Here is a 17,736-nt window from a genome sequence, read left to right as displayed (position 1 = left end):
ACTCTACATTCTTGTATTTGGACTTGGACTTACTTCTTCCCTTTTCTCTATACCCTTTTGATTCATTTCTATGACATCTCTCCATATTTTCAGGGACAAACACCTCAGAATGAGATGAAGTACCATGTGTCTTCTTTATCATCTCCTCATTAAGAATACTTCCCTTTATACTCTCCAAAGAGACAATACCATAAGGGGCTGAATTTCTAATTGAAACTCAAAATGTTTCCCAAGAATCTGCCAGAGTATTCAGTAGCCATAGTCCCAACACTTCATCATTAAATTTGATAACCATTCCTGATAATTGATCTAGGACCCCTTGAAAATCATTTAAGTGATCTGAAATCGAAGCTCCCTCCTTGTACTTCAACTTCATCAAGGAACTCAACAAGTATAATATATTATTCACTGATTTAAAAGCATACTAGGATTCAATTTGCTTCCATAAATTTTTTGCATTTTCCTCATTAGCAATGTAATTGTAGACATTGTCTTCTACATATTGTCGAATGAAACCACAAATTTGTTGATATTGAAAACTCCAATCCTCATTAGACTTCGACTCTGGCTTCTCAGTAGCAAACACATGAATATTCAAATTCTTCACAAATAATAAATCTTTCATTTTTCCTTTCCACAAGTGATAGTTAGTGACATTCAAACATATCCTTCTATGTGTATTTGCCTTCATCATTCAAGCAAGTCAAATAACCTCAAACCAAAGAGCTCTTATATCATTCTGATGAGAAATTTAACACAATAACAATGAAATCTCTAACAGAGTATATGCAACGGATAATAATTTCCCAAACTTGCTAGAATCTATGAGGAACAATAACAAATAATATAGTAACTAAGAACACACAAGGGACACCATAATTTTAACGTGGAAAACCTTCCCAATATGAGAAGTAAAAATCACGGGCACAAGTCAGTCAATCAAACTCCACTTTGATTAAAATAGGAATACAAGAATGTCTCAAAAATACAATACAAAATGTGCTCAACAATACATCATACAATAGAGCAACAAGTTTTAAAATAAGGACACAAAGTTCCAGAATAAACTAGAAAAACAACCACCATTTTGGCTCGTTTTCTACCACCTTGGATGATTTCTCAACGATCCAGCTGTTCAGAATGAAGTACCAGAAGTTGTGAACCTAATGTCCAAATTTCAGTCCGGTCCAACGGTGAATGAAGACGCAGTCGCAAATCTCCCACAACTGCTATGAGTTTATGCGGGTCGAGTTCTTTCAACTTCTCTCTCACTTTTCTATTGCCTCCTTTTACCTAAGCTGATTTCTCACACTTACCACATCTGACCCCTATCCATTAGATTAAGTGGGATAAGTGGGCTTTGCCCAATTGGGTCTTTCTTCGCATCCAGAGCTCACTTTTCTCTCTTATGTTAGCATGGATGTATGTCAAACTATTAAACACTAAATTTGCATTTTTATCTGCTGTGTTTCTGTTGGACCACGTTGCGACTGATGAGTCTCCAACCATTAGAGAGTTCTATTGTTACCAAGATATGGGAAGAGTGGAGATTCACATGTGAGACACCATGTCTTGAACCAAAATATTAACGTATTAGTTCCATGAATCTTTTCTACTTATAAACTCTTTCAATCCTCTTTGTATATCCCAATGTAGGATTTCACACTTGAATAAACCCAAAATTCTCCCCTCAAGTGTGGGTATCACACACTTCTGTTGGACCACACTGCGATTGAGGAGCCTCCAACCATGAGGGAGTTCTATTATTATCGAGGTATGGGAAGAGTGGAGAGTCACATGTGAGACACCATGTCTTGAACCAAAACCTTAACGTATTAGTTCCATGGATCTTTTCTACTTCTAAACTCTTTCGCTTCTCTTCGCATATCCAATGTGAGACTTCACACTTGAAAAAACTAAAAATTCTCCTCTCAAGTGTGAGTATCGCACACTTTCCAGTCTGTTCCCCCTTAAGTCCACCTTGTCCTAGCCGAACAATCGGCTTTGATACCTTTTGTTGGACCAAACTGCGACCGAGGAGCCTCCAACTACCTGGGAGTTCTATTGTTACTAGGGTATGGGAAGAGTGGAGAGCCACAAGTGAGAGACCATATCTTGGACCAAAACCTTAAGACATCAGTTCCATGAATCTTTTCTACTTATAAAATCTTTCACTTCTCTCCACATATCCAATATGGAACTTCATACTTGAATAAATCTAACAGTTTTACCCAACGGTAAAATATCATAAAATATAAATTATCTATGTCAAAATAACTCTCTTTTTCTATACACGACCAATAAAATATTAACACATGTAATGTTGTTAACTTAAATATTAATTTAATATATATTTGTCAAAATCTTATTGGTAGTAATGAATTAGGCATAGGAAAATATTATAGTAAATCTCATTTCTAATATCATAATGAAAATTTGTACATTTCAACACATGCATGTATATTTCAATGAAAGTTTAAAATCTATGTACTAACAGTGTAAACTTTTTATATTGTTAGCAAATCATTTACCATTGATTTGTATTAATTTTGTTTAAAAGTCAATGGTAGTTAAGAAATCAATGGTGGATGATTTTCTTATAGTGTAAAAAAAACACTTACATTATTAGTATATTTATATTAAATCCTTCCAAGAAACCAGTGTCTATATGTAATGTTTCTTCTTGACAAATTATGCATTTTGACAATTGGTTGATTAATGCGAATATCTTGAAAATAGCCACCACCACATATACCGTCCTCCAACGCAAAAAACCTATGTTCTCCTTCTCTCACTATTTTTCATACTTAGTTCAGTAGCTTTTAGCCAACAAGGAGATGCGCCCACCCATATTGTCACATACACCATATTTTTTGTGTTAAAAAATATGTTACTTCATGTATCACTTACTCTTATTAATTATAAAATATTTAATTATTATGTTTTTAACTTAAATATATTTTTTCATTTAACCACAACAAATAATACATAAGTGGCACAATCTGTTGTAGGACAACTCGTTCTCCCATTTTCACATGGTATAATACACAGAGTAGGTTATGGAATGTTGCTCTCCGATACTTAGGTTTTATTTGGTTGCACAAGAGAAAATAAGAAAATAAAAAGATATGAGAAAGAAAAAGAAGAAAAATAGAATATGTTTTTGTAATATTTGGAATAAAAGAAGAATGAGAGAAAATGAATAAAAAAATAAATTTTCTTCTCTTTCTCTTTTGTTTAGTTGGATAGAAAATGATAAGAGCGATGATGTTATAATTCAAAGGACAAAATGTCCCTAACATAAAGAAAAGATAGAGAAATATGTTATTTTATTATTAATTAAAAATAAATGTTATAATTTTAAATTATAGATTTTATTATATATATTTTAATTATAATTTCAATTAACATTTTAATTGATATTTTTATATATAAAAGAGACTTATTTATATTAGTATTATTTAAAACTAAAAAATATGTAAAATAATAAAAAGTGAAGGACATTTTTGACATTTCATGCAAATTTTCCATCCTCTCTCTATTTTCTCACCGAAAAGACTTAGTGTGACTATTAACAATGTTAGGGACATGTTGTCTATTATGATATATATTATTCTAAATTGGTTGTGTAGACTTAGTGTGACTATTATGATATATATTATTCTAAATTTCTAGTTATTAGTTTTTAATTAATAATTAAAACAATAATTATTATGAATTAAATAGAAATTAAGATGTAAAATTAGGAGGTCAATTATTTATGAGTATTATTGGTATTTTGTGCAAAATTACTTATTCTCTTGTCTTCTCACAAAGTGTGAAGAAATAAATTTGGTGGGACCCACACCTTTTTTTTACTCATTCCCTTTTCTTTCTTCTCTCAAGCAAATGGGAGAAACTTTCAACTTCTCTTTAATTTTCATCTCTCTTTTCTCTATTCTCTAATTCTACCATACCAAACAAGGACTTAGTGTAACTATTAACAATGTTGTTGATGATTGATAAAATTACAAAAAAAAACATTTATTACTCGAATTCAACCCTTAGGGTTGAGTATTACAAAACACTTCAAAATTTAGTGTCTCAAGAATATCACTCTTAATTTGTCAACATTCCAATACAAGTTACTATATCATTTTATATAGATATTCATTAGAGTAAATAAAGGATATTTCCAAATGCTTCACAAACTAAACAAATTGATAAAATATCACAATGATTCCATAGTTAGTCTAACAATAATTCCCTTTAAAATCCAATAATAATGAACCAAAATCAAAAGTTAAGACAAAAAGGTTTTGTAATAGGGATAAGATCCTATCAAGTATTAGATTGTTGAGATATATGTTAATTTGATGAGTCACAATATTTTATTTAATAATAAATTAAAATCTATATTATTAATTTTTTGGAAGACCACATGTCATTATCTTTTTTAATACTTTATCCTTCGGTACTTGAGAGTATATGAGTCTTGGTATGTATGTGAGGAGAGATAACAACAATCCAAATTCATTATTATTTGAAATTTCAATTTTGATTAATTTGTTAGGAAGAAGGTAAATTAAGCTAAAGAATATGAAGATTTTACTTGTAGAAAATCAAAATAACTAGATAATTATTTTAGTGCAATTTTATTAATTCATGAATAACACTGCCTTAATAAATAATTAATCTAAACCATACATTTGATCATATCTTACATAAAAAATAACTGAAATAAAGATAAACATGTCAAATATTTTGGAGGGTTTTATTCCCATATATAATCATCCATCCAAGAAAATTTTTGTCTCTAACTTTTCCGGCACCCTAATTCATGGCCCAAATGCTCTCTTTGGTTTAGTGTAGAAGATGAGAAGATGGAAAGAAAGAATAAGAGTGGGGTGAAAGAGGTGAGTTGTTTGATTTAAGAGAAAGAAGAGAGAAATAAAAGAGAAAGATGTATGAGTTTTTCTTGAATGGACAGTTATACCCTATTTGATTATCTTGTCGGATTGAAAGTGTAAAAATAATGAGTGTAGTTTGGTCATTTCATAAATTTAGTGTTTTATTGCCCACTTTCTTTCTACATTTTTACATTGGAGAAGAAAACAACTTGCATGAGACCTACCGTAATTCTCTCTCTTACTCCTTTCTCTCCATAACCAATTCTCTCCCTTACTCCTTTCTCTCCATAACCAAAATGAGGAAATAAGTTAAATTATTCTCATTTTATCTCTTGTTATCTTCTTTCCCCTTAAACTCATTTCAACCAAATCATGGCCCAGTTCCTATCAGCTTTCCCAATATCTACTTTTACTTTGAAAATACTAGAAACTTAGATCTTAGTTAAGGGACTAAGCTTTCCTAGTATCTTTAATTAATAAGGGTAAAAAATATAATATTTATGTAGTTTCAGTTTAAAGATTTATATGTATTTAAAATATTATTTACTATTTATTTATATATATATATATATATATATATATATTTACTGAAAAGTTAATAATAATTAAACAATGACAATATATAAAACTCAGATTATTTTAATGGTACACGCCGAAGGCCCAATGGGCTTCAATATTGAGGCATTGAGAGTGACTCAGTAATCTTCTCTTGATATCAACACACGACATACAATTTTTATTTTATAAGGTTAGGGTTTTGCTTCACGTCACACACAATCTTCTTCTTCATCAAGCTCCTCTAAGACAAGCTAATCACACTTCACAATGGGGTAATGCAAAATATCAATCATCTTTATAATTCTTATTTTCTTCACCTCATTATGTTAATTTCGATCCTTTTATTATATTCCGAATGTTATAGCACTCTAATTTTTATCTTTCGTGTATATGGTAATTAAATTTGTGAATCTGATATTATTTGCTGGTGTTGTGTGTGGTTAAGTTCTTGAATTTATTGGTGCATTTGGTTGATTTTTTAACAAATCAAGTTTCCCTGATTGCTTTTTCCCATTTGATTTTTTTTTCTTCATTTTGTAGTAATATTGCTTTCATTAAAATGTGGTGTTCAAGTTGCCTATCGTGTTTGAATTTTGACCTATTGTATTACACAACTTAATTAAGTACTTATTCAATAAACTCAATATAGTTAATTTTCATAAGCTTCTACAATGAACTTCTTGGAACAAGATAAAAAGAGCTTATAAAAGGAGATCATATATTTTTATAAGCTCATAGACGTGTGAAGGAGAAACACTTAAATCCCCGATTTAGAAGAACGGGGGAGATATACCAAACTGTGCAAATTATAGGGGATTAAACTCATGAGTCATACTATTAAGCTATGAGAGAGGATAATTTGAGGGAGGTTGAGACAAGAGCCGCACATTACTGAAAGTCAATTTTTTTTATGTCGGGAAGGTCGATCATGGTGGTTATATACTTGCTGTGACAATTAATGGAGAGATACCAATGGGACTTTCACATGTTTTTTCGTTGATATGGAGAAGGCGCAAAAAAGGTGTCTACATTCAAGCAATCAAGGATGTGTATGTGAGGTCAAGATCAGTGTGAGAACAAGATCAGGGTCTCAGAATATTTCCTTGTTGCTATAAGACTATACAAAGTGTCAACGTTGAATCCCTACATGTTTACATTGGTCGTAGATGTGCTTATCGAGTTATCCAAGAATTGATGCTATAATGCATGGTTTTGTGTGGATGATATTATCCTAGTTGGAGAATCGAGAGAGGAATTAAATGAGAAGTTAGAAATGTGGAGACAATGTTTAGAAAAAACACATGAATTTCATATGAGTTAAAGCACAACTATAAGATTCACAGTGTAATGCTATATGGGATCAAATGTTCTATATTAAAATGTCAACAAGAGAATTAACTCAATTTAACAAAGATGAGTGTTGTGTTGGTCTGTTGGATGAGTAAATATACTAAACAATATATGATTAGGATTTAGGAATGAATGCATTAGGGAGAAAGTTGTAGTACCTCTATAGAAAATATGGTAGAATCATGTCTTAAGCAATTTGGGCTTGTGCGAAGGAGATGGTTAAAAGCCTAGTAAGGAAAGTGTAGATCAAATGGATGTTTGTGTAATTTCTAGATTCATAGGGAAACCAAGAAAAACTGCATGTGAGACAATTAGGAAAGAATTAGATATCAATTTTTGGTTAAATGATTGATTTATGATAGAATATTTATGACATTTTTCAATCCATGTAGCCGACTCTACCCAATGAGACTAAGGCTTGGTTGTTGTTATTTTTCATGAGCTATCTTCCTGAGTTTATTTCCTTAAGCTATCTCTCTTCCAAATGCTTCTTTAATCTGTTCATAGGTTTGATTTTATTATTATTTTAAGTACATGGGCTAGTAAGTCTTATTAGATTACTGCTTCTTCAGGAAGACACGTGGAATGGGAGCTGCCCGCAAGCTGAAGTCTCATCGTAGGAGGCAAAGGTGGGCAGACAAGTCATACAAGAAATCTCATCTTGGCAACGAGTGGAAGAAGCCTTTTGCTGGTTCATCCCATGCAAAGGGTATTGTCCTGGAAAAGATGTAAGGTTCATTTAAATTGTTATTTATGTTATTGTTTAGAATATTTGGTCAGTTAAAGCATCTGATATTTAACAATTAGTATTATGTTCGTGCAGAGGTATTGAGGCTAAGCAGCCCAATTCTGCCATTCGTAAATGTGCCAGGGTTCAACTCATTAAAAATGGAAAGAAGATTGCTGCATTTGTGCCAAATGATGGCTGCTTAAACTACATTGAGGAAAATGTAAGTGGTCATGATTATAGTTATAGTTGTTGCTATTTGGCTTATCCCCTTTACACTGTAAAATCTTTATATGTATTCAAATCCATTATGGGCATGTTTGGTTGAACAATTTAATTATTCATTAATTAAACAGGTTGTTTTAGGATTAAGTTATGAGTGCTTATTTTCTAAACTTTTCAGCATAATCTTATTGCGATAAACTAAAAAGAGGTTATAGTAAGGTCATAAGTTACTTTCACAAGGTTATGAACTTATGAGAATAAGTTAAACTCATCTCATGAGCCTGATAAGCTTTTCCAAATGCCCCAATGTAGTCTTTCCTATTTTGCTTACTCTTAAATCTGCTAAGGAATTGAATTCAAATATTTTGATTGTAGGATGAAGTCTTGATCGCTGGATTTGGACGAAAAGGTCATGCTGTGGGTGATATTCCTGGAGTCAGATTCAAGGTTGTGAAGGTCTCTGGTGTATCTCTCCTGGCTCTTTTTAAGGAGAAGAAAGAGAAGCCAAGGTCTTAAATTTATGGGATGGCTCACTTCTATATGTTTTTTGCCACTTTCTCTTTAGGTACTATGATAAATTTTGCTTCATGAGACTGAATTAGTTTTATGATCAATTTTACATCTGTAATAGTTATTTTGCTGAATTCCATTATCTCAGCCTTACTTTGTTTAGCAACTAGGGTTGGTAATGAGATCAACGTTAAATTTCAGCTTCAAATACAGGTTGCGATTAATTTTACTGAAAAGGGTTATGCACAAAAGTGACTCTATGCTATGCTAGGTTAGCTTGCGGGATTTAAGTCTCACATTCTCGTGATGGTTTAATACTTGTGAATTATTCCTCTGATTGGCAATTAATTTTAAGATATAACCTTTAACATAATATTAAAGTTGTTTTAACTTTTATCTGTTGTCATGGTCCACAGATGTTTTTTTATCTTGTGTTAAAAGGAAATAAATACCTGAGTGACTTATGTAGAGATGTTGAAAAGTAAGTCTTATAGCGTCTGTTTAGTTTTAAGAATGATTTAAATATATGTTGGTCTACTTTTTTTTATTGTCTGCCAGTTTTTGTCATAGAACAAAAAATCATTTTTGATGCAATATTAATAATATAATATATTGACTTTTAATGAATATAATGTCAAAATTAGGAACATTGCCTAATACTTCAGCACGATTAAATATGAGGAAACTACCGTATATATCAAGATGGATTTAATATTGTACCTTGTTTACCGTAAAGATATATTCACAATAAACATATTCGTTTGAATTATTTTTTTGAAAAAGTTAATGGTGATTGAAAATGAATAATAGATAATATAGTGACGATATAATATCTTTTTTACATTGTCGGTATATATATTTTTTTCTCAATAAAGATGGCTTAATGCTTAGTTGTATTTCGCATATCCCAGTTGAAATTAATGATATAAATATATTATTATTTTTTGAGAACGTGTAATATATGGTAACTAACTATTATTAATACTATTGTAAAGAAAGTTAGTAATGGCATTTTAAAAAAAAATTCTTTTATTTTATCCTCAAAACTCTAATAATGATAATGTAAATGTGAAGAGGAACCTATGATCTTCCAAAAAATTGAAGGAATATTGAGTGTAATCATGCACCAAATTAATTAAAGGCAATTATTATGTAGTGCTGAAAGCTGGAATTAATTAAGTCACATATTGCAGACGAATCTAGTAACAATTAGCTAAATTTTTGTGACAAATACTTGTTCTGTACTCCATTTTAGGTTCAAGTACATTTGCAAAAACATATGAAGAGGCTTTGAAAGCATAGCAGTGACAAAACTTCATCACTTCTGGAAAAAATAGTTATCAAAACAATATTATACTTCCAGACAAATGTCATAATATATAATCTTTTCCGACACCAGTTTATCAAAATATATAAATTTAAAAAATAAATCATACTTCCCAGTTCCCATACTGGTTTATCGGAATTGAAAAGATTTACCATTCAATAGATATACATATGCCAAACCAATTGGCAAAAAATATTTGTATAAATGGTGTCATGCATTGTGTTACCAGTGGTCATATCTTATAGGACATTGATATCATATTGGTTAACTGTATCTAAAAGGAAAGTAATGATACCGAGTGGAAGAAGCCTTTTGCTGGTTCATCCCATGCAAAGGGTATTGTCCTGGAAAAGATGTAAGGTTCATTTAAATTGTTATTTATGTTATTGTTTAGAATATTTGGTCAGTTAAAGCATCTGATATTTAACAATTAGTATTATGTTCGTGCAGAGGTATTGAGGCTAAGCAGCCCAATTCTGCCATTCGTAAATGTGCCAGGGTTCAACTCATTAAAAATGGAAAGAAGATTGCTGCATTTGTGCCAAATGATGGCTGCTTAAACTACATTGAGGAAAATGTAAGTGGTCATGATTATAGTTATAGTTGTTGCTATTTGGCTTATCCCCTTTACACTGTAAAATCTTTATATGTATTCAAATCCATTATGGGCATGTTTGGTTGAACAATTTAATTATTCATTAATTAAACAGGTTGTTTTAGGATTAAGTTATGAGTGCTTATTTTCTAAACTTTTCAGCATAATCTTATTGCGATAAACTAAAAAGAGGTTATAGTAAGGTCATAAGTTACTTTCACAAGGTTATGAACTTATGAGAATAAGTTAAACTCATCTCATGAGCCTGATAAGCTTTTCCAAATGCCCCAATGTAGTCTTTCCTATTTTGCTTACTCTTAAATCTGCTAAGGAATTGAATTCAAATATTTTGATTGTAGGATGAAGTCTTGATCGCTGGATTTGGACGAAAAGGTCATGCTGTGGGTGATATTCCTGGAGTCAGATTCAAGGTTGTGAAGGTCTCTGGTGTATCTCTCCTGGCTCTTTTTAAGGAGAAGAAAGAGAAGCCAAGGTCTTAAATTTATGGGATGGCTCACTTCTATATGTTTTTTGCCACTTTCTCTTTAGGTACTATGATAAATTTTGCTTCATGAGACTGAATTAGTTTTATGATCAATTTTACATCTGTAATAGTTATTTTGCTGAATTCCATTATCTCAGCCTTACTTTGTTTAGCAACTAGGGTTGGTAATGAGATCAACGTTAAATTTCAGCTTCAAATACAGGTTGCGATTAATTTTACTGAAAAGGGTTATGCACAAAAGTGACTCTATGCTATGCTAGGTTAGCTTGCGGGATTTAAGTCTCACATTCTCGTGATGGTTTAATACTTGTGAATTATTCCTCTGATTGGCAATTAATTTTAAGATATAACCTTTAACATAATATTAAAGTTGTTTTAACTTTTATCTGTTGTCATGGTCCACAGATGTTTTTTTATCTTGTGTTAAAAGGAAATAAATACCTGAGTGACTTATGTAGAGATGTTGAAAAGTAAGTCTTATAGCGTCTGTTTAGTTTTAAGAATGATTTAAATATATGTTGGTCTACTTTTTTTTATTGTCTGCCAGTTTTTGTCATAGAACAAAAAATCATTTTTGATGCAATATTAATAATATAATATATTGACTTTTAATGAATATAATGTCAAAATTAGGAACATTGCCTAATACTTCAGCACGATTAAATATGAGGAAACTACCGTATATATCAAGATGGATTTAATATTGTACCTTGTTTACCGTAAAGATATATTCACAATAAACATATTCGTTTGAATTATTTTTTTGAAAAAGTTAATGGTGATTGAAAATGAATAATAGATAATATAGTGACGATATAATATCTTTTTTACATTGTCGGTATATATATTTTTTTCTCAATAAAGATGGCTTAATGCTTAGTTGTATTTCGCATATCCCAGTTGAAATTAATGATATAAATATATTATTATTTTTTGAGAACGTGTAATATATGGTAACTAACTATTATTAATACTATTGTAAAGAAAGTTAGTAATGGCATTTTAAAAAAAAATTCTTTTATTTTATCCTCAAAACTCTAATAATGATAATGTAAATGTGAAGAGGAACCTATGATCTTCCAAAAAATTGAAGGAATATTGAGTGTAATCATGCACCAAATTAATTAAAGGCAATTATTATGTAGTGCTGAAAGCTGGAATTAATTAAGTCACATATTGCAGACGAATCTAGTAACAATTAGCTAAATTTTTGTGACAAATACTTGTTCTGTACTCCATTTTAGGTTCAAGTACATTTGCAAAAACATATGAAGAGGCTTTGAAAGCATAGCAGTGACAAAACTTCATCACTTCTGGAAAAAATAGTTATCAAAACAATATTATACTTCCAGACAAATGTCATAATATATAATCTTTTCCGACACCAGTTTATCAAAATATATAAATTTAAAAAATAAATCATACTTCCCAGTTCCCATACTGGTTTATCGGAATTGAAAAGATTTACCATTCAATAGATATACATATGCCAAACCAATTGGCAAAAAATATTTGTATAAATGGTGTCATGCATTGTGTTACCAGTGGTCATATCTTATAGGACATTGATATCATATTGGTTAACTGTATCTAAAAGGAAAGTAATGATACTAGGTGAGAAGGTTTACTTGTTACTTGGGAAAGAAAATACATCAATGATTTTGTTCATCACTGCTCCTCCAAAAGGCAAGGAGCAGAAATGAAATCAAAAAAAGATGCACTGTACCAGGTCTATTTCTTTTAGTTAAAAACTTAAGTATGAGCAAATAATACAAGTCATGAAGACCATTTCATCCATGTTAAAAAATCCAAAAAAGATACACAATAATCCATGAAGTAAGATATCTAGAAGACCCATATATCAAATTCAAGAAAAACATTGACATTGTCCTATTAGTGACTTGAAAAGTGTACATATTTGGCACAAAACAAGACACTCCAATAGTATATAGTGCAACCTCAAAAATTCATCTCAGTTGTTTTCTTTCATAATGATGTCAAGCACAGTTAAGTTGACCGGTTTTACCTCTGAAACTGTTGATTCCGGAAAAATGCTGCCATCCATATTACAGAAGGAATCTCTGACAGCAAAGGGTGTCCTTATTGAAGCTGCCATATCAAAACTGGTTGGGGAAATAGATAGACATGGAGTAGATGAACTCTTCAGTAGCTTCTTGTGACTTGGTAAGTCCAAGTCATAGGATTTATCATGGAAGCTGATATCAGACTGAGAGAAAGAAAGTGAATCACCATTGAACTTATCTCCAATCTCGAAATTTATGTCCATAAGTGCAACTTGTTTGCTCAAACAATCAACTTGACTATTATAATGACCAGTTTCTTGGTTATTGAGACTGTCATTAATTTTCTGGTTATTGAAAATTGTGTTTTGAATTGACACGGCGGAGCTGGCTGATTCCAGCTTTCGAAGCTTCTCTTTGTTTTGGCCTTCACTTGGAGTTGCTGCTCTGTGTTTTGGCAAGCTACGAGGTATAACAGAGTGTGGTTGTGTCTCCCCACGTGGAGTGCGCACAGAAGATTTCACCTACATAACATTACGAAACTAATTCAATAAATGCAGTGCAGTGTAATGGATATAGATGAAGAAAGAAATGGAAAAAAAAACCATGCTTTATGGAAGCACATATTGCAGCTGGAACAACATAGACATAGATTTTAAGCAATGTGACCAAAGTCATAATGATACACAAACTCTAAACTTCTACAAGAAAATAGCACTGAGCCACTAACAAACCCCATTTCGAAATACATCAGATATAAAGTAGGGTAAAACTTACCCCGTCAAAGAAGCCAATCTTTGGTGAAGGCAGTCGAAGGCCAGAAGGTTTCTTAAGAGCTGGAGGAAGGACCGGTCCTCCCGGAGCATGGCTTGCAGTTTGACTGGTAAACACAGTAGTCTCCTGCCCTTCTAAGTTTGAATCATTCTGGGGGATCTGATAGTTTTTACCTTGATCTGCCTCTGTATCTGATAGGACCTTTCTGCTAGAACAACTATCAATGCTGGTCCTTGAGCTATTGCAGATATGTTTAGCCATAAAAGTTGACGATGATGACTCTGAAGACCAATCACTGACAGAGCTGGCAGGTGAAATACTAGAAGAGAGCTTGTTGACAGACATCAAGCGCGAGAGACTAGGATTCCCAGTCTCAATTTTATTGCTTGAAGCAATTCTTGATGGTGTTCTGACAGCTGAGATAGATGAGGGTGGCTTTAATGTTCCAGCGCCAACTTTTCTTTTGATGGAATTAAAAGGAGAATTGCCAACAGGTAAATTGTTGGCAGAAGGCGTGAAAGTTGTTGATTTGTTCTTGGCTGATACCGACAGCCCAGAAGAAGATCTGGACGGTAGCGTGGGCTTAGGCACATTACCTCGAGAACCTCCAGTAACAGATGCTTTTGACATTGAACTGGCTCTATCTGAAGAAGTCAAATAAAACTAGGAGTGAACAACAGCTCAGAAAAAATCAAGTCTTATGCTAAAGAGTAAGTTAAAAATTAAAACCAAAAAAGCTAATGTTCTGACCACCAATCATTCGTTTTGCCTTGTCCTTTTCATTTTTGTCATGCTTATCACCAATTAGCACTCTCTTTGCTGATATTACTGAACTTGGACTTGGACTTGAACTAGACTTTCCTGCCACCTTTGGTTGCCTTGAAATAGATGACTCTCTCCTTGAAGCAACAGCCTTCTTAAAAAAAATAGTCAGATATTGATATTGTCACTCAAATTCCATTTCATGACTTCTTATTTCTAACTGCTTTTGTTCTCTGCCATTGCTTTAGTTAGCATAACTAGAAAAATCACTGATTTTCTTTAGTTGCATACCTGTGGAAGTTGTGGAAAAATAGGAGTTCTCTTTGTCATCTTCCCTAATCCCTGCACCTCAGGACTTGGAGTTGGATGCTTAGAAGCAGGGGCTTTCATCTAATATCAATAGTAAATTATTGCAAAGAATTTTTTATTACAAAAAAATGAGAAGCATTTAGGCTAAATCACTATTTAAAATACAGAACATTACGCCAATTTTCACCGCCATGGCACCTGTCCATAATTGATGATAAGAGCCTCTGCCATGGGGTTACTTCGGGGACGCAGATATGCCCCTACATCAAAGAGCTATACATGGAATTTAAGTCAAAGTTTTGAGAAATGTTAGACAGCTAAACCAACCCATTAGGGCGCACTGTCGACATTTTTCTTTAAGTATTGTTTGGATAAGAAGGACCCATCCAATTCCAAACACATACATGACAACAATTTCCTAGTCTTTAGGACTAAAGCAATGTACCTTGTTTCGAGAAGCCATGCCAACCTTTTTTGAAGCTGAAAAATAGGAGCAAGAAATCATTAATTTGACTAATTGAGGATAAATCAGTATACCAGAATATAAGCAGAGTAGAATAACTAAAACTCAACCTACTGTTTCTTAAACTTATACGGAAGTGCAAGATAAAAAAAGCAGTTAAAAAAGTCATTGCAATGCCTCAGCACCAAGAACCAACTTATACTTATAACAAAAACTCAAATCACTTTTAGATCATAAATATCTGAACATAGAACCAAACCAACATAATTGGACCATATTTATATTCCATACAATCACCACATTTATTACCCTTTCATAATTTTAAGAACAAATCCTTTTTTGAATTCACAGTTCCCAAAGTTATATACAGCAAGGAAAATAAATAGACTACATGGATGACAAATACAGAGACATCTGCTTCCAATAAGCTAAAACACAAAAGTTGAGAGTGCAGACAATGAAGACTTACAGTCATCAATTTGTAACCTCGATATACCGGTTGGTACTTTGCTGTATTCACTTGAAAGGTTGGATTTCTTGCTAGACTTCTGAATGGAAGCTCTAATATCTTCAAATAAATCACCCTCAACACTTTCATCCAATGTCAAGCTATCACTCCCTAATGTAGAGATTGACTCACATGACCTGTACAGATCGTCTTCGGTCTCATGCTTTTCATCTTTCTCAGCACCTTCAATTATACTAGACAACTCCTTAGCATCCAAAAACCCTGAAGTAACACATGAATCAAATCAAACACAATTGTAATTGCACTCGAACATACCCAACATCCTACTTAACAAAACAATCCCGGTATTACTACACTGTATAAATTTGTGATTAATCATGAGTATCTGAAGATTTACAAGCTAACCATCAACCACAAATGTATCTATTAAATAAATAACATGTTACTGTTAACCATTCCAAATACTCGAGATTTTAAATCTGGATTCACAACTGTAGTGAAGGCTGCAAGGGTATGGTTTTAGCGGTCTCTGCAATCACATTATGGCCACATTTGCAGCCCTATCAGTCGAATCTTCCGGCAACAACCCACAATTGTTGTAAACACAAAGTGACCACCACCACAATTTTAAACCACGAATATGCGTGATTAGCATGACTTTATACACCATTAATCAATTGTAGAAAAAATGAATACATTTACTTTTAGTTAACAAGTAAACATAGAATTGGTAAAAGGGTACCAGCACTAGTGAAAAAAGCAGAATCCCAAGCTAAACTTTTGCGCAAATTGCACTTTGTGTTTTTCTTAGGGTTTTCTGTTTGTGATGTTAATTTTTCATTTGAATTCGGTTCCCGCTCCCACTGTTCAAGTTTGGTAGTAGCATCCTCAAACTTCTTTGAATTCGGAGTGTACAAAATATCTGCATGATCTTCATTTTCTGAAGAAATTACAAAAAAAGACAAGTTTAAAAAATGGTAGATTTAATTTATTCATTTGAATCAATCTGAATAGAAAATGAAATGGTAAATTGATAATAACCTGAAAGTGTAGAATTCGGAAGGAGAAGGGAATCGTCCTCTGATGAAAAATCGATTATGCTGAGGCGTCGATTTTGGAGTGCGGCAGTGTCGTTCATTTTGAAGAGTCGTCGGTGATCAGAAACGGCGGAGAAGGGGTGGTTCAGGGAGGAGCGAGTGAAAGTGGATTTGTTATGTTCTGAAATTCGAACGTTGGAGAAGCGACTGTTCGAATTAGTGGGATTCGTTAGATTACAAGATTATATTAATATATTCATTTATTTTCCAAGGATTAATTTATTATAAAATTCATATCAACTTAATTCTCTATCATAATATATCAAAGTTTAGGCTAATTCTCACTTTTAATATTTTAGAGATTTTTTTAACTTTTTAGATACTAAATTAATACATGCACAAATATTTGATTTTTTGGTACTATCAATGATATTTTGTTAATTCTTTGGGTAAAGAACTAATCTCTTTTGAGGTTCGTGGTTACTTCTCTCAACAAAATTTGTTCCTGTGACAATGTTTTGTTGATGCGCAAATATTTGATTGGCCAAAATGAATTTTTACTCTTATATTTATTATTTAAAATTTAATAAATAATTGTTTTGCTAGAAATATATAAAATAGAGTGAAATTTGGTAAATGGTGAGTGATAGACAAGTGTAAAAAAGAAGGTAAAAAAGAAGGATGTTGTGCAATTATTGATATCATGACTACTCCCAAAATAGATTATTATTTGGACTTGTACTATTGCTTAATTTTTATACTCAAACTTGTCTCACATTTGTGTTGATACTTACTAGGAGGAGTCTGCTATCCAGTGGTCTTGGGCACCTGATAGATATATGATTATTTCCAAATTCAAAAAACATTACAAGTTTTTTTTTTGTAATCTTATATGTTATTTGAGTAATAAATAAGAAAAAATTTATAAAACATATTTAAAGTTTTAAACACTTTTAAATTGATTGTTTCAACATTATGATATAAAATTGATTTAGTAAGAATTGTTCAATCAACAAAATATTGGATTATACATATCAATTCATTACATCACTCCTTAACAATATAACATTATTGTTTAACAACATAACAATTGCGTTTATGAATTAACAACATAACATTATGGGTTAATGAAATATATATATATATTTATATTTAAAAAGGAATTTTGGTCTCAAAAACTCGGATCTCAATTATCTACTAGTATCCATTATCATC

General features: G+C 32.0%; 3 protein-coding genes across 5 annotated transcripts; 2 read left to right on the top strand and 1 right to left on the bottom strand.

The window, feature by feature from the left end:
• On the bottom strand, positions 359-16,751 carry LOC109334634. Of its 3 annotated transcripts, none has more exons than XR_002106124.1 (10): positions 16,526-16,751; positions 16,227-16,424; positions 15,485-15,745; positions 14,998-15,032; positions 14,535-14,633; positions 14,232-14,397; positions 13,485-14,125; positions 12,571-13,231; positions 765-772; positions 359-370 (listed from the first exon to the last, which is right to left on the bottom strand). XR_002106124.1 is itself a non-coding variant. In XM_019570515.1 (8 exons), exons 1-8 carry the CDS (start codon positions 16,620-16,622, stop codon positions 12,659-12,661), a joined length of 2,070 nt encoding a protein of 689 aa, XP_019426060.1. In that variant the 5' UTR covers positions 16,623-16,751; the 3' UTR covers positions 12,454-12,658. The 3 variants fall into 3 exon arrangements, 1 of the variants encoding a protein (XP_019426060.1); XR_002106125.1 differs by having other exon boundaries at positions 14,232-14,394; XM_019570515.1 differs by lacking the exons at positions 359-370; positions 765-772 and having other exon boundaries at positions 12,454-13,231.
• Positions 5,614-8,467, top strand: LOC109334636 (40S ribosomal protein S23). Its single transcript, XM_019570516.1, has 4 exons — positions 5,614-5,719; positions 7,370-7,525; positions 7,621-7,747; positions 8,125-8,467. Exons 1-4 carry the CDS (start codon positions 5,715-5,717, stop codon positions 8,263-8,265), a joined length of 429 nt encoding a protein of 142 aa, XP_019426061.1. The 5' UTR covers positions 5,614-5,714; the 3' UTR covers positions 8,266-8,467.
• LOC109333941 (40S ribosomal protein S23-2-like) lies at positions 8,275-10,883 on the top strand. Its single transcript, XM_019569521.1, has 5 exons — positions 8,275-8,314; positions 8,408-8,472; positions 9,868-9,941; positions 10,037-10,163; positions 10,541-10,883. The coding sequence occupies exons 1-5, from the start codon at positions 8,275-8,277 to the stop codon at positions 10,679-10,681; spliced, it is 447 nt and encodes a 148-aa protein (XP_019425066.1). The 3' UTR covers positions 10,682-10,883.

The sequence above is a fragment of the Lupinus angustifolius genome, chromosome LG19 (assembly GCF_001865875.1).
Source record: "Lupinus angustifolius cultivar Tanjil chromosome LG19, LupAngTanjil_v1.0, whole genome shotgun sequence".
Classification (NCBI taxonomy): Eukaryota; Viridiplantae; Streptophyta; class Magnoliopsida; order Fabales; family Fabaceae; genus Lupinus; species Lupinus angustifolius.
Note: the sequence above shows the minus strand (reverse complement) of the source record. Positions and strands in the feature narration are given on the sequence as shown.